This window comes from Heterocephalus glaber, unplaced genomic scaffold (genome assembly GCF_053883595.1).
Source record: "Heterocephalus glaber isolate CG9 unplaced genomic scaffold, H.glaber_assembly_v1.0 deba00000594, whole genome shotgun sequence".
NCBI classification, from domain to species: Eukaryota; Metazoa; Chordata; class Mammalia; order Rodentia; family Bathyergidae; genus Heterocephalus; species Heterocephalus glaber.
The window spans coordinates 14,975,955-15,002,225 of NW_028258151.1; the positions used below are offsets into that span (position 1 = coordinate 14,975,955).

The following is a 26,271-nucleotide window of genomic DNA, read 5'->3' on the forward strand; positions in this document are numbered from 1 at the left end:
ATGCTGGAGAAGGCTGGGGCACACTTCAAGATGCCCATGTTTGTGATGGGCGTGAGCCATGAGAAATACAACTAAATCCCTCACACTCAGAAGCAGTGCCTCCTGCACATCAGCCGCTTAGCGCCCCCATGACCTTGGCATTACGAAGGGATTCATGGCCACAATCCATGCCATCACTGCCACCCAGAAGATGGGGACGGTGCCTCGGGAACTGGCCTTATGACCAGGGGGCTGCCCAGATTCATGCAGAATGTAGGATCATTCCTACTTCCACTGGTACTGCCAAGAGGATGGGCAAGGTCAGGCCTGAGCTGAATGGGAAGTACACTGGCACGGCCTTCTGGGTCTCCACCACAACATGTCACTTGTGGACCTGCCTTGTTGCCTGGAGAAAGCTGGCAAATATGAAGACAGCAAGAAGATGGTAAACCAGACAGCAGAAGGGCCCTCTAAAAGGCATCCTGAGCCACTCTGAGGTCCAGGCTGTCTCCTGTGACATCAACAGCAACACCCACTCCACCACCCGCACTAGGGCTGGTATTGCTTTTTTGAGCTCATTTCCTGGTCTAACAATAAACAGGGTGGTGGACCTCAGGGTCCCCACATGGCCTGCAAGGAGTAAGAGCCCTGGACCACCACCCCCAGCAAGAGCAGAGAGGAAAAGAGGCCCTCAGCTGCTGAGAGTCCCTGCTCCCAACACATTGAGAGTCTCTCATCACAGTGTCCATCCAGGGCCCCGAAGAAGAGGAGCTTAGGGAACCCAACCTTGTCATGTATCATTAAGTCCGTTGCACCCCCCCCCCTCAAAAAAAACCCTGGTTACCTCCCTAGCTGGAGCCAACCTCTGTCCCTGGACATCTGCAGCACTCTTTTATCTAAACGTCCTACTTCCTTTCTTGCACCCCTCCAACTCATTCCTACCCACTTCCTCCTTTGCTTGGACAAATTTGATCAAGTAGAACAAAATCCAGGTCCCACTCGGCCCTGCCATTCTCCCCTCCTTTCTTTCTGTTGCCTTTTTGTTGTTGTTGTTTTGGTACTGGGATTAAACTCAGGACCTTGCGCTTTTGAGGTAGGCTGCAGCACCACTGAGCTAAATCCCTGGCCCATCCTTTCTTTCTGTTTATGTCACTATGTGAACACCCTGGGCTCAGTCTTCAGTAGTGGAAAAGAGAGAAAGTGAGAGAGAGAGAGAGAGAGAGAGAGAGAGAGAGAGAAAGGGCTGGGGGATGTGTGCTTGCCTAGCATGCACAAAACTCTGGGTTCCATCCCCAGCACAAAAAAAGCAACAGCAGACATACATCAGTCTCCGATGCTGCCAGGACATCTCGCAGGCATCTCCCCACCCTGCCACAACTCCCTGGCTCCAACACCTGGACTAGAGCCACCTTGGCCCTTTCTTTGCACCAGCTTTTCTTCTCCAGTGGATTATCGGTATAAAAACTGCTTCAATGTCTGCCTCGCTCAGAAAGGACCGGGGCCAGGGGTCTTCACCATCTTATGCCCAGTGAGCACAATGCCTCATACAGGTAGATGGACATTGCCCACATGGGAACGGTCAAATGCAGTCAGCAGGAGTGACAGAGGGTTTGTGAAAGTCACTGTGGGGACTGTGGAAGGCATAGGTTGAGGGGAGGGGTGTTAGTTGCCATCTGTCCAGAACATCTTTCCTCTCCCAGACCCCCACTCTCTATAGTGCAGCCACAAGGAAGACTGGCAGTTGCACTGATGGGCGCGTGTTCCCCAGTCTCTAACGGTGATGGTGAACCTTTTAGAGCTTTCAGCGATAACAGCCAGCCTTCTGTGGCATATGTGCCATTGGTTCGCCACCACTGCGTCTAGATCTTTGATCTTGCTGCTCTCTCTTCTAGAAAAAACCTTCCTAGCACCTTATTGCATAAGTCCTATTTGTCTATAGCAACCAGGACTTAGCTTCCTTGATTCCCAAAATTGGGTGGGGAGAGCCTCCTCTCCCAGCAGGGCTGATCTCCCTTAGCCCTGGGTCTCTGCCATGGAAAGATCCCCCCAGAAAGATTTAGTGAAAATCTGACCCATAAAAGCCAGGCATGGTGGTGCATGCCTGTATTCACAGCACCTAAGCATTTGGGAGGCTGAGGCAGGAGGGTTGCTATGAGTTCAAGGCCAGCCTGGAACATAGTGAGACCCTGTCTCAAAAAACAAACAAACCAACAAACAAAAATATCTAAAGCAAAAATGCTGAATGTGGAGGTCAAAGAGCACAGAAATTGTTTCCAGCCCTGACTCACCAGGTGAGGGAGTTCAGCAAATCACACCCACAAAGGCCTCAGTTTTTCACATCTGTAAACTTGAGGTGAGACTATAGTCCCATTACATCAGTGGCTGTTACCTTTTGAAGGTCGTGGGTCTTAGAATTCCAGAAAAGGTATGCACGATTTCTGCAGCAGAATGCTTGTCTATACATCATGTAGGGGCTCCAGCAGCTGTTAGGCTGGGACCCTCATACCAGCGAAGAGCCCTGGGCTGGGGGATCACTCCAATGCCTCTCCACTTTTTGATTTTCCAACCTCTTGCAGTCCGCCAAGGCCAGGGGGAATCTGTGGATCCCAGATGGGCCTGCAGCCCTGCTGGAAGCCTCTGCCGTCCTCTCCCGGGGTCATGCGGCAAGAGGGCGCTTACAGTGCAAGAAACCCCAGGACTCTGGAGAAAGAGGGGCTTTCACCGTTGCAACTGTCCACCCCACTCAGAGAGAACGGGGAAATCAGGGCCGGACTTACCCAAGGTCACGCTGCGAGCCCCAGCCCGGAGGGCCGGCTTCCCGCACCCCGCCCGGATGCACCGAGCCGACGAGGCGGTGGCGGAGCTCCCGGCCTGCGCCCCAGGGCGCGGGGGTGGGTTGGGGCGGGGAGCGGGCAGAGCCGGGAAGCTACCGAGCCGGGGAGGGGCTGCCGTTTGCCAGGCGTCCGGCCGGCGTCCGCCCACAGCCAGCCCGGCCCCTCCTGCAAGCAGCTGCGGTAGCCCCAGGTAATTTCAGCGCGCAGCGCCGGGCCGGGCCGGGCGAGGACAGCTGTGGCCGCGCAGGCTGAGCAGGGGGCGCAACGTGGGGAGCGCGGGGCTGCCGGCGCCAGATTGCCCCGGAATGCCCGCGCGAGCGCAGAGTGGGTGGCGGCCGCTGGCCCTGCAACCGGAGCTGCTGCCCCTGGTTAAAAATACCCCTGCCCTCCCCTCCCCCGCCTGCCCTCCCCTCCCCCGCCTGCCCTCCCCTCCCCCGCCTGCCCTCCCCTCCCCCGCCTGCCCTTCTGTCCAGGCCCCGCCGCCCCACCCCGGCAGGCGCTGGCCCCTCCCCGGGGACAACCCTGCCTTTGGCGAATGTGCCCTCGGGGAGCTGGTCCCCGGCGGCCGAGGGAGGGGCGGGGAGACATCGTGAGCAAGAGATAGTCAAAGTCGGTGCCGGAGAGATAAGGAGAGAGCCGAGGGGAAGCGGGTTAGGAGTGGGAGAAGAGGAAGACGAAGGAGGAGGGACGAGGGTGGAGGGAGAGGCGGGGAGGAGCGCTCTTCCTGGTTGGGCCCTGCCCTGAGCTGCTACCCGGGAAGCCCGCCGCGGGGACCTCCGCGACGACCCAACCTCCCCTCCCCTAGGTAAGGAGTACGGTGGGCGGGCCGCGCGTCTTTCCATCCACTGCTCCTGGGCTGAGGGGCTGCTCCAGATAGGCCCCTGCTCCGGGCCGGCTCGGTGCTTAGGGCGGCGTGAGGACGCCGGCTCCAGCCTGGGCTCCGCACTGTCCCCAGGGCCTGGGCTGGGGCCTGGCGGCTCTGATCTCCAAATCTGCCCCGGAGCCTAGGGAGAAGGGCCCTTCTTTCCTGGGGTTGTCAGTCCCTAAGCCAGAGAAAAAACTCGATGAACTAAGAGCTTGGCTAATTTGGGGAGGGGATAATAGGCGGGCCAACAGGGTCGAGACCCCTCTCTCATTTTTCCAGTTCCTTGAGTGGGGTTCCGCCCTACCCCACCTAGCCGCTGGGCTGACAGAACTGCCGGCCAAGAGTCAGGGGAAGGAGAAGTGGTGGTCAGAATACCTGGGAACCGGGGAGCCCTTTCCTGGATTCTGGGAGCACAGAGCCCTGAGCACTGTGAGGAGGGCAGACGTCTGGGTTTGAGGAGGAAAGGAGGGTAGGGCAGGAGAGAATCGCTAGCAGGCAGGAGCTGGGTTCTAGTACTGGGAAGGTTCCCTGCAGAACTGCCTGTCCTACAGGATGGCGGAGGAGTTCATCACACCCGTTTACTGCACTGGGGTGTCAGCCCAAGTGCAGAAGCAACGGGCCAGGGAGCTAGGCCTGGGCCGCCATGAGAATGCCATCAAGTACCTGGGCCAGGATTACGAGCAGCTGCGGGTGCGATGCCTGCAGAGTGGGGCCCTCTTCCGAGACGAGGCCTTCCCCCCAGTGCCCCAGAGCCTGGGCTACAAGGAGCTGGGTCCCAACTCCTCCAAGACCTATGGCATCAAGTGGAAGCGCCCCATGGTGAGAGGGGCCACCTTGGATGGGACTCAGCTGACCCTTGTCCTGGGTAGGGAGTGGGGTCTGGGTGGCTGGGAGCCAGTTTCTAGAAGGGACTGGCCCAGGGACAGGACTCTGGGTCTTGCAGGAGCTGTTGTCAAATCCCCAGTTCATCGTGGATGGAGCCACTCGCACAGATATCTGCCAGGGAGCTCTAGGTAGGCCCCCGGGGTTGGATTCTAGGTGTTTTTTCCACGACAGCTCCCCATTCCCGCTCCTTTGGGTTCTGCCCCAGCCCCTCCCTCCTACAAGCCCCGACAGGCTTTGGAGACAGGCTTTGGCTATCAGCACTGGGGCTGGTTTGCCCAGTTCCTGGATCTTGTCTGTAAGCTGAGAGGCACCCCACCCAGAGTACCAATATAGTACCCACGAGCACACACACATACACCCCGGGCCTGACATGGGTCTTTTCCATCCCAGGGGACTGCTGGCTCTTGGCTGCTATCGCCTCCCTCACCCTGAATGACACTCTTCTCCATCGAGTGGTTCCTCACGGCCAGAGCTTCCAGGATGGCTATGCAGGCATCTTCCACTTCCAGGTGAATGGCCTGGCCCCCTGGGAGGAGGGGTAGCAGGCACTGGAGGAGATGTGGAAGGAGGCCCCAGCACTCTGGACTTAGGGTGACGGGGCCACACCCTGCAGGGGGAGCCCTCCCTCTGGAAGGTATTTGCCTTCTCAGTGCCGCTCCAGTCATGTGTGAAACGGTTGGGCAGGTATTTCTACTGGCAGTTCTCCTGGGTGGTTGTGCGTTATCAGGGAGAAACTGGAGGAATAGAAAGACTTCTGTGTTATGTCCTGTGGGACAAATTCTTCTCACCGGGGCCTCAGTTTCTGCCTCTGAAAAAGGAGTGTTCTGCTGGGGAAAATTTGACCATTCCCCGCTTGTCAGTCTTCCCATCTCCCAACTTGCACACTCTGGCAGCCTCTGACAGCCCTGACAAAGAAAGACTCAGGAGTAAGTCTGTTTACACCGGTTCTTCCTGGCGTTTGTGACAGGGCCATTTTTCAAGTCCTACAAATGAATTCTCAATGAGCTGGGGTTGGGAGAGACACAGCCCAGCACCTGCCCTGGTGGTCCCAACCAGCCAGACGACAGTGGGTGTCTTCTCCTTCCGTCTATCCAGGGAGCCCACACCACACTATCCTTCCGCCTTGCTCAGAGCCGATGGCCCCCAGCGGCCACCTAGCTGAGCCACATTCGCAAAGGGCCACACCTGCCGGGCTCAAGTCCGCAGGGGCGTGGCCTTCCCACCCCTCTCCCCGCCTCCTTCCCTCATCCTTCCAATCCATTCCTCCCTGTCTTCTGATTGGCCCTTTCAATATCCCTCCGCCCTCCTACCCCAGCTCTATGCACCCTCTCCGCTCCTTCCGGCATTGTTCTTGGCCGGGCACCTTCGGGCTGCCGCTGCCCTGGGGTTGAGTCCCACCCTACGTCCTACCCTGGGAAACCTGCCGCTAGTCATCTCTTAAGCAAATCACTTGATTGTGAGGAACCAGCCCCACCTATCTAGTGGTAGAAAGCTCTGGATACACATTTTAATTCTACATCTGTTTATCTATATACCTGTGTGGTAAAAAATACAGTAATGTTTTACATTTTTAAAAAGTTTATTAGAGTAAAAGAAACATTGCCATGAATCCCCCTCAAAATATCCCGTCTGGGGCCAGGGATTTAGCTCAGTGGTTTTGCCCCTGCTGCGCAAGCGCTAGGACCCGAGTTCGATCCCCGGTACCAAATAAATAAATGAAAATATTCCGTCCTGCTTCTAATACATATATCCCATCCTTCTTAGAGCTTTCAGAAGTACTGGAAATCCTTTTTCTGGAGTGTCTTTAGTTGTGCTGTCGTGGCTGCCTTGATGTCCTGAATCCATTCTAAATGTGTACCTTGCTTGGTCATTTTGACTTTTGGGAAGAGCCAGAGTTGCAGAGTGCCAGATCCAGTGAATTAGATAGATGAGCTTGCACCACAATGGTTTTAGGAGCCTGTCTTTTCTTTGGACTGCACAAGCCCGCGGTGCTCACTGTATTTCTGATGACACCCCATAAAGACACTCAGGCAGGAGGACACCCAGAACTGCACATTTAAACATTCACCATTTTGATCGCCTCGTGTGCGGATGTGTGCCCACATACGTTTTTGAGACAGGATTCTGGCCCTGAACTCACAATCCTGTCTCAGCCTTGCAGAGTGCTGGTATTACAGGTGTGTATTCATGCCTGGCTCCCAGCCTTTATGTTTTTGAGCCAGGGTCTCACTAAGTTGCCCGGATGAGACTTGAGCTTGTGATCCTCCTGCCTCAGCCTCCCAAAGTGTTGAGCTTAAAAGATATGTGCCCGGAAAAAAAAAAAAAGATATGTTCTGGGGCCGGGTATTTAGCTCAGTGGTTCCATCGCCTGCCTCACAAGCACAAGGTCCCAAGTTCGATCCCCGGTACCAAAAAAAAAAAAAAAAAAGATGTGTGCCACTGTGCTTGGCTCAGATGCATTTTTTAAAAATATAGTAGGGCCAGGGCCGGGAATTTAGCTCAGTGGTTCTGCTGCCTGCCTCACAAGCACAAGGTCCCGAGTTCGATCTCCGGTACAAGAAAAAAAAAAAAAAATATATATATATATATAGTAGGGCCGGGGATTTAGCTCAGTGGTTTCGCCGCCTGCTGCGCAAGCACAAGAACCCAAGTTTGATCCCCGGTACCCCCCCCAAAAAAAAAAAAAAATATATATATATATATATATATATGGTAGTATTTTTTATCTGTAATTGGTTGAGTCCATGAATATGGAACCTGTGGATGCAGAGGGCTGACTGTGTGGCTGTACAGTTGTATCTAGTACATATCAAGTATATCTAGTATATATGTGTTATATATGTCTCTAGTATATGTGATCTAGAATCATGCATCTACCATGCTTCCCTAAAAATAATATCCTTGCCTCACCTGCCATCACTATTCTCTAGCTCAGTGGCTATTCTGTAAGGCAAGTAAGGCAAGGATAGGCTGATTGTGGCTCACATTTTTTATCTCTAGTTTTCAAGGCTGATTATTTTCTGGCTAGGTCTTATTTTAGGGGCAAGAGAGTATTAAGTGGCAGAGCTGAGGAAGGAACTCGGGCCTGGGGGATCCCAAAGCAGGTGGTCACTGTGCCTTTCCCCCACAGCTGTGGCAATTTGGGGAATGGGTGGATGTAGTTGTGGATGACCTGCTGCCCACCAAGGACGGGAAGCTGGTGTTTGTGCACTCTGCTGAAGGCAGTGAGTTCTGGAGTGCCCTGCTCGAGAAGGCTTATGCCAAGTAAGTAGTGACCTTGGTGACAGCTTCCGCCCCACCCCCACCCCCCAGGGTGGGAACCCCTGGCCCTCTTACCTGGTCTTTTATTTTTTTGGTACCGGGGATTGAACTCGGGACCTTGCACCTTCGAGGCAGGCAGCGGAACCACTAAGCTAAATTCCCGGCCTCCTCTTACCTGGTCTTGCTGGATGCTGCAGTGCTTACCTGAAACTACCCACAGGGTGAACGGCAGCTATGAGGCCCTGTCAGGAGGCAGCACCTCAGAGGGCTTTGAGGATTTCACAGGTGGAGTCACCGAGTGGTACGAGCTTCGCAAAGCGCCTAATGACCTCTACCAAATCATCCTCAAGGCTCTGGAGCGGGGCTCCCTGCTGGGCTGCTCCATTGATGTGAGTGTGCCTGGCCTGCCTCTCACACCCCAACCCTGGCACCCAGCCTGGGATGTAGCTGCTCCCTGCCCCAACCCACACTCCACTCAGGCCCCGCCTCTCACCCCAGCACTGCTCTGGAGGCACAATCAGCCTCATGCTCACTCCTTGCCATCACCCAGCTCCATGCCCAGTGTCATTCCTGTCCTTCCTCCCGCTCCACCCCCAAAACCTCAGGTCTAGGCTGCTCCCCAGACTTGTGCTTCTGACTCTTCACTGTGCCTATGGCCTCGCTCCATGTCCTCCAGTTCTCTGGCCTTTGGTTGATCTCTTTCCTGGTCCCAGCCCCTGCCCACTGCTGGCCTGTTTCTGTCCTCACTATGAGCCACCCTCCTCTGCCTGGCTCTTTCCACCACCACTGGAGACCACTTCCCTAGTCCTGGATCTGACTCTGCCCCACTGTCACTGCAATCCTTGGCCCTAACCCCAGCTCCTTTCCTTCCTCACTTGAGTCCACCCTGTCATCTCCTGTCCCTCTGGGGACCCATGCTTGGCTGTATATATGCCACTGGATGCCCCAGTGGCAATGTTGATGGGTGCCTTGGCTCTCATCCCCCAGAGCTGAGGAGATACATGAAGATAGAGGAGATGGGAGCAGGGTCCCTGTCTGCCACTCCCAACAGCTGCTGTATGTGCAGGGGACACTGTCCCAGATCCAGCAGGGCTTCTCACAGATGCACATGTCTTTCTGTAGATCTCCAGTGTCCTGGACATGGAGGCAGTCACCTTCAAGAAGCTGGTGAAGGGCCATGCGTATTCTGTGACAGGGGCCAAGCAGGTACTGCTGTGGGTGGGGCCTGCCCTGCAGGGTAGGTCCCTCTTCCTTGCCCATCCTGACCTCCCTGGTGTGGGATCAGGGCTGTGGGAGGTGCCTGCTCCCGCTCTGACCTCCAGCAGTACCTATTCGTCCCTGGGGACTCCCCTCCCAAGATGCTTATTGAAGCTCACCTCATTCCCTGTGGCTTAGGTGCACAGCTGCCTCCCTGGCTGTAAATTCTTGGGGGACAGGGCTTATGGCTCTATTACCCTGGTGTGTGGATGTGTGTACTCCTAGGAGGGAGGATATGGGGCAGGTGTCAAAGTTCGTGCCAGAAGCTGGTGCTGATGGGTGCTCTGGGGAACAGGTGAACTACCAGGGCCAGATGGTGAACCTGATCCGGATGCGGAACCCCTGGGGCGAGGTGGAGTGGACTGGAGCCTGGAGTGATGGGTGAGGGGCAGGTGGGGCATGGGCTGGGTAGACTGGGCACTGGCCAGTGAGACTTGGGGAAGCTCTTAGGTGTCCCTGACATTTCTACCTGAGGCTCTGCCCTTCCAGGGTGGACTTGGGATTGAGCAGAGGGACCCATCTTAGGTGCCTGAGTTTGGGGCACTGCCTCAGCTGTGTGGGCCTGGTCAGCCTGGGGTGTGCCCAGGGGTCTGAACTGGCCCTGCTGAGACAATGCCCTGGGACTGGACCTTGAGGCTTCACTGTAAGAAGACCTCCTCCAGGCTCAGGAACATAGCCCAGGGTGGACAGGCCCCTGGGACAGAGGCCAGGCAGGTCAGTGCCCAGAAGCCTTGGCAGTGCCCTGCTCCCCACAGCTCTTCCGAGTGGAACTACATGGACCCACACATGCGGGAGCAGCTGCGGGTGAAGATGGAGGATGGGGAGTTCTGGTGAGCAGCCCCCTGCTGTCCTCAGCAGCCTCATCCCCCACGGCCGCATGGCCGAGCACTGCGGCTTACCTCTGCCCTGACCCCAGGATGTCGTTCCGGGACTTCATGCGTGAGTTCACCCGCCTGGAGATCTGCAACCTGACGCCTGATGCGCTCAAGAGTCGGACCCTCCGCAACTGGAACACCAAGCTCTACGAGGGCACCTGGCGTCGCGGGAGCACTGCAGGCGGCTGCCGAAACTACCCAGGTGACCAAGCTCAGGCATGCAGGGTGGGGGCTGGGCATTGGGAAGGCACAGAACCACTTGGAGCCTCAGTTTCCCCACTGTAACATAGAGGTGGTTGTGCTTGTTAGTCCCTCGAGTTTGCTCTGAGGAGTAAAATATTAACTGTCAAAGCCAGAACTCTTACAGTGTCTTCATCTCCATCCTGCTTTCTCTCCTTACCCAGCTTAGGATAGAATCCTTTTTGATGGTGGTACTGGGGATTGAACCCAAGGCCTTTGCACTGCATTACATCCTGGCCCTTTTTTATTTTGAGACAGAATCTCATTAAGTCACTAAGTTGCCCAGGCTGGGTTTGAACTTGCTATCCTCCTGCCTCAGTCTCCCTGAGTGCTGGGATTACAGGCATGCACTACCACACCTAACTAGAGCCATCATTTTGATCTTGTTCTGCCCAACCATTCAGTTTCCTGGGCCCTTTTTCCTGGGTTCTTGTTACCCACCACAACCACAATCCAGGTTGAGCCCAGCTCTTCACTGGCTCTGAGTCACTGAATGTGGCTAGAGAGAAATCACACAGTTGAGACCAAGTAAATTTGTGGCCACAAACCTCAAATGAACACTTCGTAGCTGGTGTGGTGGCACACAACTGTAATCTCAGCACCCTGGGAGGCTGAGGCAGGAGAATCACAAATTTGAGTCCAGCCTGGAAGTCTAGACAAGTTGGCAACTGAGCAAGACCTGGTCTCAAAACAGAAAAAACCTGGAAGTGGGGGGAGCACAGTCCCCAGCCCTTCCACTGTGAGTTGGTATCGTGTGCCCGCTCTTAGCTTCTCTCCTTTGTTACTGTCAAGAGTGGAGCCAGCCTTCTACTTGGTTGCAAAAGTTGTAGGATTCCTCCTTTGTGTGTGTATGGGGAGGTGCTGGGAATTGAACCCAGGGCCTTCGCACTGAGCTACATCATCAGCCCTTTTTGTTCTGTATTTTGAGATGGTCTCCCTAAGCTGCCTGGGCTGGGCTTGAACTCTCCACCCTCTGCCCCTGCAGGATACCTCCTCCAACTCCCACATGCCAGTCCACTGGGGTGCACCTGTGCCCATCCATGCTACCTCCTGCCTGGGGCTGTGGCAGAACAGTCCCTGCTCTTGGGAACCCACTCTGCTCCGAGCCCACCCTCCCTGCCCTCTGAGAGCTCCTTTGTCCCTCACCCTTCACTCTTGTGTTGTTAGGGAAAATCCCAGGTCTAAAAGCACAGTGACCCTGTCCTGACCCAGCCTCCCCACCCAGGTTTCTCCTTTCCTTCAAAGCAAACTTTGCAGGAATTGCCACCCTGCAGTTTCCTTCTGGGCAGCTTTAGCTTTGCCAAATCACCGCCACTCTGTCGCCTGTCCTGCATCCTTCAGCAGTTCTCAGTTTGGAAGTGCTCTTTTCCCTCGCAGGAATCCCATTTCAGTATCCCCCCAGGTCCATAAGCACTGTCCCCTGTGCTGTGATTGAGGAGTCCCCTGTCCTCCTGCAGCACCAGCTCTGTCCTGGACTTGCCACGTCTCAGCTCATCGTTCTGCCCCTTGGACTGTCCTTCTGCCAAGGGGGCACTGACTTAACTTGTTACACCCTGGGAAGAAGCCCCGCTGCTGGACAATTCCTGCTGGACAATTCGCTGCTGGCGAATTCCTTCTTCAAGAGTTTCGTAGCTATTTTTGCCCCTTTGTTTTTCCACATGAACTATAGAATAGGTTTATCAAGTCCTGTAAAACACCATTTTGAGGCCAGAGGTGGAGCTCAGTGGTATAGCACTTGCCTAGCATGCACAGGCCCTGGGTTTGATCTCAGCACTGCAAAAACAAATAAATGAAAGAAAATAAGCCATTTTAAGATATTAATTTGGAGTTGCACTAAATCTGTAGAGCAATTTGGAGAGAATTGACATTATTACCATTTTGAGACTTCCTGTCTCAGACTGACGTTTCTCTTAATTTATGTGATCTCTAATATTTTTCAATAGAGTCTTATAATTTTCATTAGAAGAGTTCAGTCTCACCTTGAGATGTATTCTGGGGTATGCTATCATTTTGTTACTACTATAAATACAAACTCAGTACCCCTTATCTGAAATGCTTGTTACCAGAAATGGATGGATTTTGGATATTTGGGGATTTTTAAATCTTTTTTTTTTTTTAATACCGAACTAAGGACCTTGCACTTGCCAGGCAGGTGCTGTGCTGTTGAGCTGCATCCCCAGCCCTGGGATTTTGAAATATTTATACATATAATGAGATATCCTGGCTATGGGATCCAAGGCTAAACATAGAATTTATTTATGTGTTATATCCTTTGTCTGCACAGCTGGAACGTAACTTTATACAGTATTTTTAGTGCACGTGCTTTTGTTTTGCACTGAGCTATATCACCAGCTCTTTTTTTAATTTTTATTTTGAGACAGGTTCCCAATAAGTCACTAAATTGCTCAGGCTACTCAAACCTGTGATCCTCCTGCTTCAGCCTCCCAGCATGGATATTACTCTTTTTTTTTTTTTTTTTGTACCGGGGATCAAACTCAGGACCTTGTACTTGTGAGGCAGGCAGCAGAACTACTGAGCTAAATCCCCGACCCATGGATATTACTCTTTTATACAACAGATTTTACATCCAAGTTCATGAGTGACATTTTCCTGTTGCTTTCTTTTTTCTCATTAACCACGCTGGTATTGCTGCTATGTCTTTCAAACATCCTCTCTTTCCGTTTTCTAGAAGGATTTGCCTAAGGTGGGGGATATGTTGCTTCAGTATTTGGTAGAACCTGTCTGTAAAGCCGTCAGGCCTGTTCTTTTTTATATGAAATGAAATTCAACATTGAATATGGTTATCAGATTGTTCCTGTTTTCTTTTCCTTCTTAAGCCTTTTTTTTTTTTTTGGTACCGGGGATCAAACTTGGGACCTTGTGCTTGCGAGGCAAGCGGTGAAACCACTGAGCTAAATCCCTGGCCTCTTAAGCCTTTTTTTAAAATGTTATGTACAATTTTATTCCATATGAAACTAAACAGTATTACTGAACTATTGTTGAGCCTGCTTTTGTGGGTTGTATTTTCTAGAATTTATTCTTTGCATCTGTTTTCACAGTTTCTGGCACAAAGTTATGCCCAATATCCTCTTATGCCTCAGTTTGTTTGTTTTGGGGGGGAGGTTTTTTGTGGGGATTGAGACATGGTCTCAGTATGCAGTTCAGGCTGACCCCAAACTCATGGTGATCCTCCTGCCTCAGCCTCCCAAGGGCTGGGATGACAGGCATGTGTCACCACTCCTGGCTTTATGCCTTGTTTGTAATAATGTCCCCTCTTTATTAAAGGTATTGCATATTTGTAACAGTTATCTGTATTTTATAAATCCTGTGAAGTTTGTCAATATTAATCTTTTTTCAGTTTAACTATTTTTTTATTTTTTATTTTTTAATTAATTTTATTGGTACATTTTAGGTATACAATATGATAACATTTATCATTGGAAATTTGCACCTTTACATAATCTCTCTTGGTTCTTATTTTTTCCCTATTCCCCTGCCCTCCCTTCAACCCCTCTATCCCTCCCTATTTATAAAGACTTTGTTTCCATTTTTTCATTTTCTCATATTAATTCCATTCCCTTCTTTCCTATCCCCTGCCTCTCCCACTTCCCCTTCCCCTTTGCCCCTTTTCTTCCTATTTCACATTACCTATTATACCTTTTAGTCCTTATTTACACTTTCTATTTCTCATACTAGAGAAACTATTCAGTATTTACACATGTGTCCTATTTATTTCATTTAAGAGTATTGCCTCAATGTGCATCCATTTAGCTATAAATGTCTCTAATTTCTCATTTTTTATGGCTGAGTACTACTCCATTTTAGAAAAAAAACACTTTTTTTTTTGGTACCAGGGATCGAACTTGGGTCCTTGGGCTTGCGAATCAGGTTGCAGAACCACTGAGCTAAACCTCCAGCCCAAAAAAACCACATTTTCTTTATCCATTCCTCAGTTGATGGGCAATTGGGCTGCTTCCAAGTTTTAGCTATTACAAACTGTACCGCTCTAAACATAGGTGCACATATATCGCTGTGGTATGATTCTTTTAATTCTTTTGGGAAGATACTCAGCAGGGAAATAGCTGGGTCAAATGGGACCTCTAGTCCTAGTTCTTTGAGGTATCTCCATACTGATTTCCACAGTGGTTGCTGTCAACATTAATCTTTAGAAAGAAATGATTTTTTTTTTTTGGTACAGGGGATCGAACTCAGGACCTTGTGCTTTTGAGGCAGGCATGGTGCCACTGAGCTAAATCTCCAGCCCAAGAAATGATTTTTGACATTGTCAATTCTATTCATAGTGCTTTTCCTATCACCACTCTTTGCTTTTTGTTCGTTATCTTGTTCCATCTCCTTTCTTTGGATTGATTGATTTAGTTAGTTTTGTTTTGTGAGACAGGGTCTCCCTATGTAGTTCAAGCTGGCTTTGAACTCAGCCTCTTGAGTGCTGGGATTACAGGAGTACACCACCATGCCTGGCTCTTGAATTTATTTTATGACTTCTTAAATTTGATACTTAGTTCATTGATTTGGATTTTTTATTTTAATTTCTTAAAATGTGAGTATATTTTTAGCTATGATAAACATCAAGTTTAAAATTGATTTGTTTTTTCATACTCTTTGATGTCCAAATCTTTCCACAGCTCAATGTTTTAGTTGCTATTTCTTTTTTTTTTAGTTGCTATTTCTTGTAAGTAGCATATAGCAGGCTTCTTAATAATCCAGTTTGAAAAATTTATATATTTTGCCTGGACATGGCAAAAGAGAGTTCCAGGACAGCCTGAACTACATAATGAGACCCTGTCTTCCAAAAAAAATTGTCTTTTGATTAGAGTTTAGTCCACTGTGAGTTAGTTTGACACTCATAGTGATAACTGATATATATATATATGTATATTATATTTATTCAGTTCACTTAACTGTGTTTACTTATTTTCTGTTTGTCTTTCCTGTCATGCCACCTTGCATTTTTTTTTTTTAGGGGGTACCGGAGATCAAACTCAGGACCTTGCACTTGTGAGGCAGGGGCCGGAACCACTGAGCTAAATCCCCAGCCCCCATACTGGGTTTTTACTCTTTTTCTCTACTAAATTTTTCCCATTGTGAGTTTGGAAAACTTAAAAGAGTATTTATTTTCAGCTGGGCATGGTGATATATATCTGTCATTCTAGCTACTTGGGAGGCTGAGGCAGGAGGGCTGAAAGCCCAAGGCCAGCCTGCACAGTTTAGAGACCCTGTTTCAAAAAATACAAAGGAGCTGGGGATTTAACTCAATGGTAGAGTCCCCCTGAGTTCAATGCCCAGTACCACAAGAAGAATCAAACAAATATTTTTTCTTTGTTTTTTGTAAGACCCTGTCTCAAAATATGAATAAATAAGATTAGTTGGTTGATTTTTTTTTTTTTTGAGACAGGGTCTTGCTATGTAGTTCAGATTGGCCTTGAACTCACAGTGATCCTCCTGCTTCAGCCTCCTGAGTGCTGGGATTATACCATGCCCGGCTATCTCATATCTTTTCCCTGGAACAATGCAAAGATCTTAGAATATGCAACTTAATTGCCTGTCCCTTTGTTTAATATGCTGGCATAAACTAGAGTTTTAGTTCTACACAGGGTTTTGTTTTGTTTTTGCTGTCAGTTAAACACATCGTCATCATCATCATTTGAGCTAGCCAGTTTGGGTGTGGTAGTTTTGCTTACCATTCACAGACCTCTCACCTGAACTTACTTTCTATCTGCCTGAATTACAGTCTTGTGTATTTTTTTTTTTTTGGTACCAGGGACCAAACTCAGGACTTTGCGCTTGTGAGGTAGGCGGCAGAACCACTGAGCTACGTCCCTGGCCCTTGTGTATTTCTTTTAGCAAGGTTCTGTGGTGATAAATTTTCTCAGTATTTATCTAAAGTGCTGGGGATGTAGCTCAGTGGCACCACGCCTGCCTGGCAAGTGCAAGGTTCTGAGTTCGTTCCCTGGTACCGGGAAAAAGTATTTGTCTAAAGGGCCTTCATAGCGTGCTTATCCATGATGGTTCTCTGGATATTGAATTCTGGATTAACACTATTTTCAGCCCATTGAAGATACTGTTATTTATTTGTTTGCAACAAGGTCTCACTAAGTTTCTCAGGCTGAGCTTGAGCTCAAAGTCCTGTCTCAGCCTTCTGAATAGTTAGAATTAATGTGTGCACCACCATGCTCAGCTTAAACTTTTTTTTTTTTTGGTACAGGGATTGAACTCAGGACCTTGTGCTTTCGAGGCAGGCACAATGCCACTGAGCTAAATCCTCAGCCCTTATTTTAATTTGATATTTTATAATTTCACTATGCTGTGTTGAGGTGTGGATTTCTTTTCATTCTGCTTTGGATTTGTCAAGCTTCTGGGTCTAAATTGATGTCTTTCACCAATGCTAGAAATTTTCTTAGCCATTATCTGTTAAAATATCACCTCCTTAGGGCTGGGATGTAGCCCAGTGGTAGAGCACTTGCCTAGCATGCACAAAGCTCTAGGTCCAATCCCTAGCAACACACACACACACACACACACACACACACACACAGGCACGCGCATGCACACATACCCACATGCATGCTCCACCTCCTTCCTATTCTATTTTTTTGAAATTCTAGTCAAGTAGAAGCTGAACCTTCTCACTCAATATTCTTTCTCTCATTTTTATTTCTCTCTCTTAATCTCTGGCCTGTATTGGGCAGTTTCCTTAGCTGAATTCTTTTTGTTTGTTCATTGTTTCTTTGTTTTGTTGTTGTTGGTTTTGTTTGTTTGTTGAGACAGGGTCTCCCTATTCAGGCTGGCATTGAACTTGCAGGCAATCCTCCTGCCTCAACCTCCCAAATGCTGGCATTATCAGGCCTGCTCTATCACACCTGTTGTTTTTTTGTTTTTTGGAATTTTTTTGTACCAGGGATCAAACTCAGGCCCTTGTGCTTGCAAGGCAGGCAGTGGCACCACTGAGCTAAATCCCTGGCCCTGTTTTTGTTTTTTGAGACAATACAGTTCAATTTGGCCTTGAACTTACTATGTAGCCCAGGCTGGCCTGGAACTGACAGTGATCCTGCCTTGGCCTCCTGAGTGCTGGGATGACATGTCCAACAGTGGGTTGGCTTTTGTCCACTGTGGCTGCCAGTGCTTGTCATCATTCCCTGTCTCCTTGTGTGATCTCTGTCTCTTGCGGCCTGGAGGTTGATGCGTGGGAGTCCTCTGAGTCCTTGGAGGATTAAAGTTCTTCCAGAATGTTTCTGGCAGCCACCTGGAATACTGTCACCCCAGGACCCTTTTAGAAATGAAATTTGTTCCTTATGGTTTTCTTGGCTTCACAGGCAGCAGGAATTAGAGCAAGGGTACCTGCAAAGTGGCTGGTGATTATGTTTTTTTCCTCCCTGTGGACTTACTTTTCTTTCCCACTTACCTGCTGGAGTTTCTCACAGGGATTGCAGGGTAATTGCAGGAATCACCTGCCAGACACTCTGCCTCAGGTCGACCCTGGGCTTCATCCTCTGTCCTGTGCTCAGGTCTCCCAGGGGTTGACAGAAGCCCTTTGCATTATTCACCTTGCAGGGCCTCTTGTTTTCATTCTCTAAAAAACTGCTTTATCGAGATTTAATTGACATACCATATAATTCACCTATTTAAAGTGTGCAATTCAGTGGCAGAACTGTACAACCGTCATCACATCAATTTTAGAATATTTCAGGGGCCAGGGATTTAGCTCAGTAGTTCCAGCGCCTGCCTTGCAAGCCCAAGGACCCGAGTTCGATCCCTGGTACCAAAAAAAAAAAAAAAAAAAAAGAATATTTCATTAACCTCCCCCCCAAAATCGCACCCCTTGATTGTCACTCCCAAGCACCACCCACCCCGGGGCCCTGGCCACCACTAATCTCCACCCCATCTCTCCAAACTGGCCCATCCAGGATATTTCATATGAATGAAATTATATACTATGTGATCCTTTGAGACTGACCTTTTTCAGTTAGCATGTTTGCAAGGTTCATACATGTTACAGTCTGTATTAGTGCTTGATTCATTTATTTGTGGTACTGGGGATTGAACCCAGGGCCTTTGCACTGAGCTATACCTCCAGGCTTAATTTTTATATGGAAACAAGTTCTCACTAAGTCACTCACTTGCCCAGCTGGGCTCACATTTGTGGTTCTCTGTCCTCAGCCTCTCTGAGTGCTAGGATTATAGACATGAACCCCACCACACCCAGCTTGGTTCCTTTTTACTGTCAAATAATATTCTAATTTTTGGACACACCTTCTGTATTTCACTCATCAGTTGATGGATAAGTGGTTGTCTCCTCTGTTGGCTGTCATAATAATGCTGCTCTGAACATCCTTGTACAAGCTTCGTGTGGCCAGCCTTGTTCACTCTGCAGCATCCATGAAGGAGTGCGATGATGGCTCAGACGGTAGCTCGCTGTCTGACCTTTTGAGAAGCTGCCAGGGCACCTTCCAAAGCAGCTGCACCATTTTCCATCCCACCAGCAGTGTGTGAAGCCCAGATTTTTCCATGTCCTCGCTGACACCTGTTATGATCTAGGTTTTTGATTGTTGTAAATTTGGGAGGGAAGGATGTTGTGGTTGATTAGGACCTTTAAAAAGAAATTTTAGGTATTCTACCCAGCACTGGGTTATTTTAGTAAAAGTATTCAGGCAGCTAAATTACCTGAAATGCAAGACCCTGTCATCCTTTGTTGGTTCTTTGTGGGCTCTTGCTTTCTTTCTTGCCTTTTTTTTCTTTTCTCCTCTCCTCTCCTCCCCTCTCTCTCTTTCTGTCCTGGGGATTGAACCCAGTGCCTTTGCAGTGAGTTATACCCCTGCCCCCCCCTTTTGGTATTGGGGATCAAACTCGGGACCTCTTGGGCTTTTAAGGCAGGCAGCGGAGCCACTGAGCTAAATCCCCAGCTCACCTCTGCCCCTTTTTTATTTTTAATTTTGATATTTTGAGACAGGGACTTGCTAAGTTGATCGGGGTGGCCTCAAACTCGACCTCCTGCCTCTGCCTTCCAGGGTGCTGGGATTACAGTCCTGCACCCCTACACCTGGCTTCTAATCATTGTCCACACAGCAGCTGGAGCCACCTTTAGGATACTAATGTAGCTGCATCCCTCCCTGTTGCAGACCCACTGATGGGCCTGTTTGCTCTGTAATTCAGGCCATTCACCTTTACACACACCCAACTTCTGCTCACCTCCGCAGCGTCCCTGAGTCCCTGCTCCAGGAGCCTGGACCCTCACCAGCCACTCTGCCCCCGAGATGTTCAAGGCTCTTGTCTCTGCTCTTGGATCGCCCTCTGCCTGGCTTGTGCTTCCAGGTCTCAGCTAACACATCCCCTTCCTGCAGGAGCCCAGCTTGCTTTTCTTTACATTTATTCTGTAAATGACCTCTGAGGTGCTCAGACCCACCCTTCCCCTTCAGTAGTGGGAGCCCTGAGAGCAGGGACTTGTCTGTCCAGCTGTGTTTCTGTCACCTAGCACCTACTGTACACTTAGTAGTGTTTATTGAATGAATGACCGGACACGTGAGGTATGGGTGTGAGGCTGGGGTTAAGGGGACCCCTCTGCCCTGCTGGCCCCTGATCCTGGCTTCCTCTCTATCAACAGCCACCTTCTGGGTAAACCCCCAGTTCAAGATCCGGTTGGACGAAGTGGACGACGAAGATGACTATGGGAATCGCGAGTCTGGATGCAGCTTCGTGCTGGCTCTCATGCAGAAGCACCGCCGCCGCGAGCGCCGCTTTGGTCGCGACATGGAGACCATCGGCTTCGCCGTGTACGAGGTGAGCCCGAGTCGGCCCTCTGCATGCTGGAGCGAGCTCCACCAGGGGGCGCCCGAGGCCGCCTCGCTCCCTTTGCCCCTGCTGGCAGGGTCACACCTGAGGCGGCAGGGACCTAAAATTCACCTTGTGAGGCAAGGGGGAGGAGAGAGAGGTGGTTGGCTGCCAGAGGGAAGGTTTTGGACTTCACCTTCATCTGTGGAGGCCAGGGTGCTGCTCTCGGGAAGAGGGAGCTGGCTTGACTAACACCTGGCAGGCAACAGCTTCTGGGGACCAGACTTTGACTCAGCTTCAGAAAATGTGGACAAGTGGGCTGCCCTTGGGATCAGAGAGCCCCCTGCCTCAGCAGTGTTCGAGCAGAGGCTGGCCAAGGAGGGCAGCAACAGGGGATTGGCCCTCTGACAATTTCTCTGTACCTGTCCGGCTTCCTGAGCTCTGCTTAAGACGGGGACAGAAATTTCTGGATCTCCTTAGCCTCTGGGGTCAAGGCAGGCCACAGTCTTGGCCCATCCCAGACCTCTGGCAGGAGGATCTGGGCCTATATTGTCCCTGGGTTTTTACTCCAGCTGCTTGGCCATGCTGGCAGCTGTTCTAGAGGCCCTGGTGCCGTGTGGAGGCCCAGGGTGTCTGAGACACAGACAACCTTCTTGGCCTCCCTCCCAGCTCACACAACCCGGTCTCCTCTGGCCCCAGGCCTAGGGATCTGCCTCCTGTCTCATCCCCTCCCTGCAGGCTGAGAGTTCAGGATCTCTGCCCAGCATGTGTGTCCCGCCCCAGGACACACAACTCTCCCTTCCTTCCTGTCTTGCAGGTCCCTCGGGAGGTAGGTGTGGCCCCCAACTCACTTGGATTTACCTACTCATGAACACACATGGCCTCGTGGGGCCCAGCGAAGCATCACAGTAGCAAACACATCCATATGTAAGGTGTTGAGATGTCACCTTGTGTTACTACCTGGAAAGTCCTTTCCTCAAGACTGTTCAGTGGACCTCTCCTGACCCCTCTAGCCAGTAGCAAGGAGGGCTGGCTTTGAACCCTGGTCCTCAGAGGTCTACCCAGACGTGCACAGACAGGACTCTCCCTGTCTTGCTGTTTCCACTGAATAAGTTCACCCCAGGGTCCACCTGGGGTAGTGGTTAGGAGTGCTGCATTAGCTGACCACCCTTGAGCAAGTTGCAGAAGCTCTGAGCCTTGGTGTTTGTGGCTGTTAAATGGGTATAGCAAAAAAAAATGGGTCTAACAGCACTGCCTTCGGGACCTTGTGAGTGCTTAGGGAGGTGCCACCTGTCAAGTACCCCGTGGTATCTGACATGGGGAAGGCACCAGTGCTAACCCATGAGAATGTCATATGGTGTCAAAGTGTTCCAAAGGGGCTTATTCGAACTCAGCTGCTCTGATCCTCCACCCTCCATGGTTAGGGAGGCAGATGGAGAAACTGAGGCACATTGACTTGTCCAGGTCACATGGGCAGCCAGGGCTTCGAGTCTGGGGCTGGGGCAAGGACAGCTCCTGAGGGTGGGCCGAGTGGGTGGCCGCAGCCTTGCCCCCTCCTGCTTCTTGCCAGCTGGAGGGCCAGTCGGCTGTGCACTTGAAGCGAGACTTCTTCCTGGCCAACGCATCCCGGGCACGCTCAGAGCAGTTCATCAACCTTCGGGAGGTCAGCACCCGTTTCTGCCTGCCGCCTGGGGAGTACGTGGTGGTGCCATCCACCTTCGAGCCCAACAAGGAGGGCGACTTTGTGCTTCGCTTCTTCTCAGAGAAGAGCGCTGGGACCCAGTGAGTCACAGACCACCCCCTTGCTCCTCCCACCTTCCCCCTGCAGCCCCTGTCCCCCTGACCAGCCCCTCTTTCTGCCCACTCTTCAGGGAGCTGGATGACCAGGTCCAGGCCAATCTCCCAGATGAGGTGCGTGGTCCACTCCACCAGCTGCCATCCCTTCCCTTTGTCCCTCACTCCTGGGTGTCCTGCAGCCCTGGGCTTCGGCTGGCAGGGCTGATCCCTCCTCCTGATAGAAGCCATCACTGCCAAATACCTACAGTTTGCCAAGACCCTATGATAACAATGACATAGTCCCTGATAGCTCATCTGTGCCAGGCTGGCGTATCTCATTTCTTCCCCATAACAACCCTATGTGGGTCCTGTCCCTGTGTCCCCTCCGAATAGGAAACTCAAATTCAGAGAGGTGAGGAACCTGCCCAAGGTTGTGCAGCAGGGATCCGAACTTGCACCATTCACACTGAGCTAAGCTGCACCCAGGAGTCCTGGGCAGGGGGCTCCTGACTGGTTGCCAGAGTGAGGCTCAGAGGGGAAGTGACATGTGGCCCATGAGTGCCCCTGCCCTCCCTCAGGGGCTGTCCCCATAGGTGGGTGCAGAGCACCTCACCAGTCCCCTCCCTTCTCCACCCAGAAAGTGCTCCCAGAAGAGGAGATCGATGAGAACTTCAAGGCCCTCTTCAGGCAGCTGGCAGGGGAGGTAGGCTGGGGTGGGGGTGGGGGTGGGGTGGGGTGGGGTGTGTAATCCCTTCCCAGGGCCAGTGCCATCCCTGCTCTTCCCCCAGGACCTGGAGATCAGCGTCAGGGAGCTGCAGACCATCCTGAACAGGATCATTAGCAAGCGTGAGGATCCCCAAATGGCTGCTCTGCACACCCTGTGCTGCTTCCTCATTCCTGCACAGTGTCAAAATCCAGGCTTTTAGAGCTGAATTCCACACCTTAGTCTGTGGGGCTGGAGGTGCCCTCTGCTGCCTTTCGGAGCCCAGCTCAGCACCATTTCCATCCCAGACTCCTGCTCCTGCTGCACCCCATTGCCTGGCTGAGCTCTGGGTCCTTGTGGGGTCATTATGGTTTTGCAGGCTCACGGTGGAGCTGTCCAGCAGCACCTTAGTGCCAAGGGAAAGGCTCTCCTCCCAAAGATGCACCCCAGGCTAGGCCAAATGGCTGGGGAAGCAGGGCGACCCTGGGCCCTGCCTGCTTGTGGGGACTGGCCTGCCCCAAGTTGTGCTTATTTTGCCGCCTTCAGCCTGTTGTGTTCATGGCCTCCCGTCTTCTGGGGAAGCTGTGCTTTCCCTTGGAGCCTGCAGCAAAACCCTGCCTGTCTGATTTTCTGCCCAATTTCCTGCACTTCTGTTCAGCACTGGCTTCATTTTACTCTGGGCCAATCAGTGGGTACCAGTGTGGCTGCTGGGACACCAGCTCAACCACTAAAATACTTCACACTCTTTTCTGACTGTGAACCCCCTCCTTGAGACTCTGTACCCACGGGCAGGACAGTGACTTGCTGCCCAGGCTCCCAGCATGAGGCAGGTACGGGAGGCTCAGTGGGTCAAAGTGCCGGAACTGGTGTTTTGTAGACAAAGACCTTCGGACCAAGGGCTTCAGCCGGGAGTCGTGCCGCAGCATGGTGAACCTCATGGATGTATCCTTCTGTCTGCTTTGTCTCCTAATGCCAAGTGTCAGGGGCTAAGGGTCTGAAAGGCACTGCTGAGTGAACCATCCCCGGAATAATGCCAAGAAAAGGACCAGGCTGGGGGCACGAGGATGCATACCTGCCCCATGTGCCAACAACTTCTTGGGCATTTTTCAGTTGATTGAGAGGGGAAAGCTAAGGCACAGGCTTTGTGGCAAGACCTGGGTCCCCAGCTGACCCTGAAGCTTGGTGCTATTTCCACACCCTCCCCAACACACCCAGTTCAGAGAACACAGCTAACCTGTTTGGGGTGACTGCACATGGCACTTGCTTCTCCCCACCCGCCAGTTGTCCTGCTTTCCCTGTGGCCAGTCTCCCTCTTCCCCAGCTGTCCCCTCCCACAGGCCTGGTCTAAGGTGCTGAGTTTCCTTCTTAATGGCTGCTCAGCGTGATGGCAATGGGAAGCTGGGCCTGATGGAGTTCAACATCCTGTGGAACCGCATCCGGAATTACCTGGTAGGTGGTCCCTGGCTGGACTGCGTGGCTTTGGTCATGGCAGGAGTAGGCCAGGCTGCAGGCCCCAGACAGGCTGTGTGGGCCAGGCTTCTGCCTTGCCTCTGCCTCTACATGATTCACCTTCAGCAACTCTGGGGCTGGACTGAGGTGGAGGCAGGAGAGCTCCATGACTCAGCCTGGCTTCACCCTCTGCCCCTGCCCCAGGCCATCTTCCGGAAGTTTGACCTGGACAAGTCAGGCAGCATGAGTGCCTATGAGATGCGGATGGCTATCGAGTCTGCAGGTGAGACCCAAGGGCTGATGGTACCTGTTGGGCCCAGGGCTAGTGGCACCATTGTTCCTGACCCCAGGTTGCCCCGAGTGGCCTATGGCTGTGGCTGCCCACAGCCCTTGTCCCTTTCGTGTGGTGATGTGAGGGCCCTTGCTGGCCTTTCCTATGTAAGGGCCAGCCCTGAGCCAAGGGCTATGTCAGCATCTTCCATTCTCTCCTCACTGTAGCCTGATAGGACAGGGTCCTTCATCATCCCCCTGTACACACAAGAACCGTGAGGCTCTGAGAGGGAAAGCACTCACCCCAGGCCACATAGCTAGGGAGGGATAAGGCCAGGCTTCCCACTGCTAGTGAGAGATGTGCAGGCCTCCGGTGTGTTGGTCCATTTCAGGACAAGGCCAGGACATGGGGAACAGACCCAGCCAGGGCCCGGGGCCCTTGGTGCCTGCTCTTAGCCCTGGCTGGGCTTGGGCTGGCACTCCCTCTGGGACTGGCTCTCACTTGCCCAGCCCTCACTGCTCCTACCCTGCCCAGGAGGTGTCCCTTGACCCCTGCTTGGCCTGTCCTCCCTGTCCCCTCACTCACCCTCCCGCCCAGGCTTCAAGCTCAATAAGAAGCTGTACGAGCTCATTATCACCCGCTACTCTGAACCTGACCTGGCCGTTGACTTTGACAACTTTGTGTGCTGCCTGGTGCGGCTAGAAACCATGTTCCGTGAGTGCCCCTGACTGGCTCCACTCTCCCTCTATCCCAGTTGCCCTGGGAGCTGGTGGGAACGACAGAGGGGCAAATGGCAGGTGCAGACAGTGGGGCTCACGAGGGCTCTGTGCTTGGTCTCCTGAGGTGGAGAGGGGGTCCATCAGAAGGGCTCAGGAAGTCCTCTCAGAGCCACCTCCCAGCTTAAGAGGTGACAGCTTGGGGAGCAGTGGGGGAGCCATGAGTTTCCCATGAGTTACCAGTACCATGGCATTTTTTCTCCATACGCAGGGTTTTTCAAAACTCTGGATACGGATCTGGATGGAGTGGTGACCTTTGACCTGTTCAAGGTGGGACTCTGGGTGGAGTTGCCAGCGGGCGGTGGTTTTCTTACCTGACCGATGTTCTGAGGGAAGAAGGGAGAGGGGAGATCTCCACAGGAGCCAGCAGCCTGGGAAGACAGCATCTGCGCCTGTGAGGGTCTCTCAAAGAGGGCAAGGAGATGGTAGCTCCTGAGTCTGGGGTGGGCCCTAGACTTGGGGTCCACGTGAAGAAGGAGACTGAAGCAGCTGAGTCTGTTGCCCCTACCCACTAGTCTTCTTCTTCCTGCAGTGGTTACAGCTGACCATGTTTGCATGAGGCCGGGGCTTGGTGCCCTCTGCTGCTCCTCTTCTTTCCTCGTCTTCCTGCCATGCCACGCCAGGCCACACCAGGCCACACCAGCTGCAAGTGCCTTCCTTGGAGCAAGAAGGCACCCTTGTCCTCCTGTCCCTTCTCCGGCCACCACTGTTCACCTGCTCTGGGCAAAGCTGCATGGCCCTCCCTGTCCCCCGCCGTGGGCTCAGGGTGGACTCACCTGCCCCATCCCCCCATTGCCAAGCCAGGAAGGCAGCTATTCCCTTATTCCTGCCTCAGGGCGGGGTGCAGCCCCCAAGCCAGCAACCTGATGTGACCTCTGGCTTACTCCAGAGGCCACTCCCAGCCCCACCCACCTGGCCCCACCTGCAGACTTTATAACCACTAGCTGCACAGCACAGTTGTCTGCAGTCTGCCACCTGGGCATGTGAGCCCCTCCTGGGATCGCCTGTGCCTTCCTGGGCTGAAGCCAAAGCCCCCTCCTAGCCCTGCAGCCCACCCCTCTGCAGCCCTTCATGCCTGCCAGGAGCTGCCTGCCTGGGGGGGTTGACCTTCCTTGCTCCTCTCCTTTTTTATATTGGTGATTTTAAAGGAACTGGTTGTGGGGTTCCAGAGGCACTGGGTGTGGGGCAGGGAGGTCCCATGTTTCCATGCAGAGGAACCCCAAATAATAAAGGAAAAGGCTTCACCCATCTCTGGAGTGTGATTCTCCCAGAACTGCTGTTGTGCCTTGGCCTGGGGTACAGCTCATGGCCTCAGAC

The 26,271-nt window shown here is 52.1% G+C and overlaps 1 protein-coding gene and 1 pseudogene across 6 annotated transcripts; both read left to right on the top strand.

Annotated features, from left to right (window-relative positions):
• Positions 1-1,214, top strand: LOC110350673 (glyceraldehyde-3-phosphate dehydrogenase pseudogene; annotated as a pseudogene).
• A 1,645-nt stretch (positions 1,215-2,859) lies between these two features.
• Capn1 (calpain 1) lies at positions 2,860-26,202 on the top strand. Of its 6 annotated transcripts, none has more exons than XM_004852415.4 (22): positions 2,860-3,003; positions 4,230-4,497; positions 4,622-4,691; positions 4,954-5,072; positions 7,694-7,827; positions 8,045-8,213; positions 8,947-9,030; positions 9,377-9,462; positions 9,837-9,911; positions 9,998-10,158; positions 19,813-19,988; positions 20,797-20,808; positions 21,550-21,761; positions 21,851-21,890; positions 22,393-22,458; positions 22,544-22,601; positions 23,336-23,400; positions 23,839-23,907; positions 24,112-24,190; positions 24,776-24,892; positions 25,166-25,224; positions 25,487-26,202. In XM_004852415.4, exons 2-22 carry the CDS (start codon positions 4,231-4,233, stop codon positions 25,511-25,513), a joined length of 2,145 nt encoding a protein of 714 aa, XP_004852472.2. In that variant the 5' UTR covers positions 2,860-3,003; position 4,230; the 3' UTR covers positions 25,514-26,202. The 6 variants fall into 6 exon arrangements, with proteins under 6 accessions (XP_004852472.2, XP_012930211.1, XP_087061102.1 ...); XM_087204977.1 differs by lacking the exon at positions 2,860-3,003 and adding an exon at positions 3,008-3,137; XM_013074758.3 differs by lacking the exon at positions 2,860-3,003 and adding an exon at positions 3,029-3,618.
• The last annotated feature ends 69 nt before the right edge of the window (positions 26,203-26,271 follow it).

Coding starts and splice junctions, on each gene's coding strand:
- Capn1 (XM_004852415.4), top strand. CDS start 4,231: ATGGCGGAGGAGTTCATCACACCCGTTTACTGCACTGGGGTGTCAGCC. Junction 5,073..7,693: donor CAGGCATCTTCCACTTCCAG/GTGAATGGCCTG, acceptor TTTCCCCCACAG/CTGTGGCAATTTGGGGAATG. Junction 21,762..21,850: donor GAGAAGAGCGCTGGGACCCA/GTGAGTCACAGA, acceptor CCCACTCTTCAG/GGAGCTGGATGACCAGGTCC.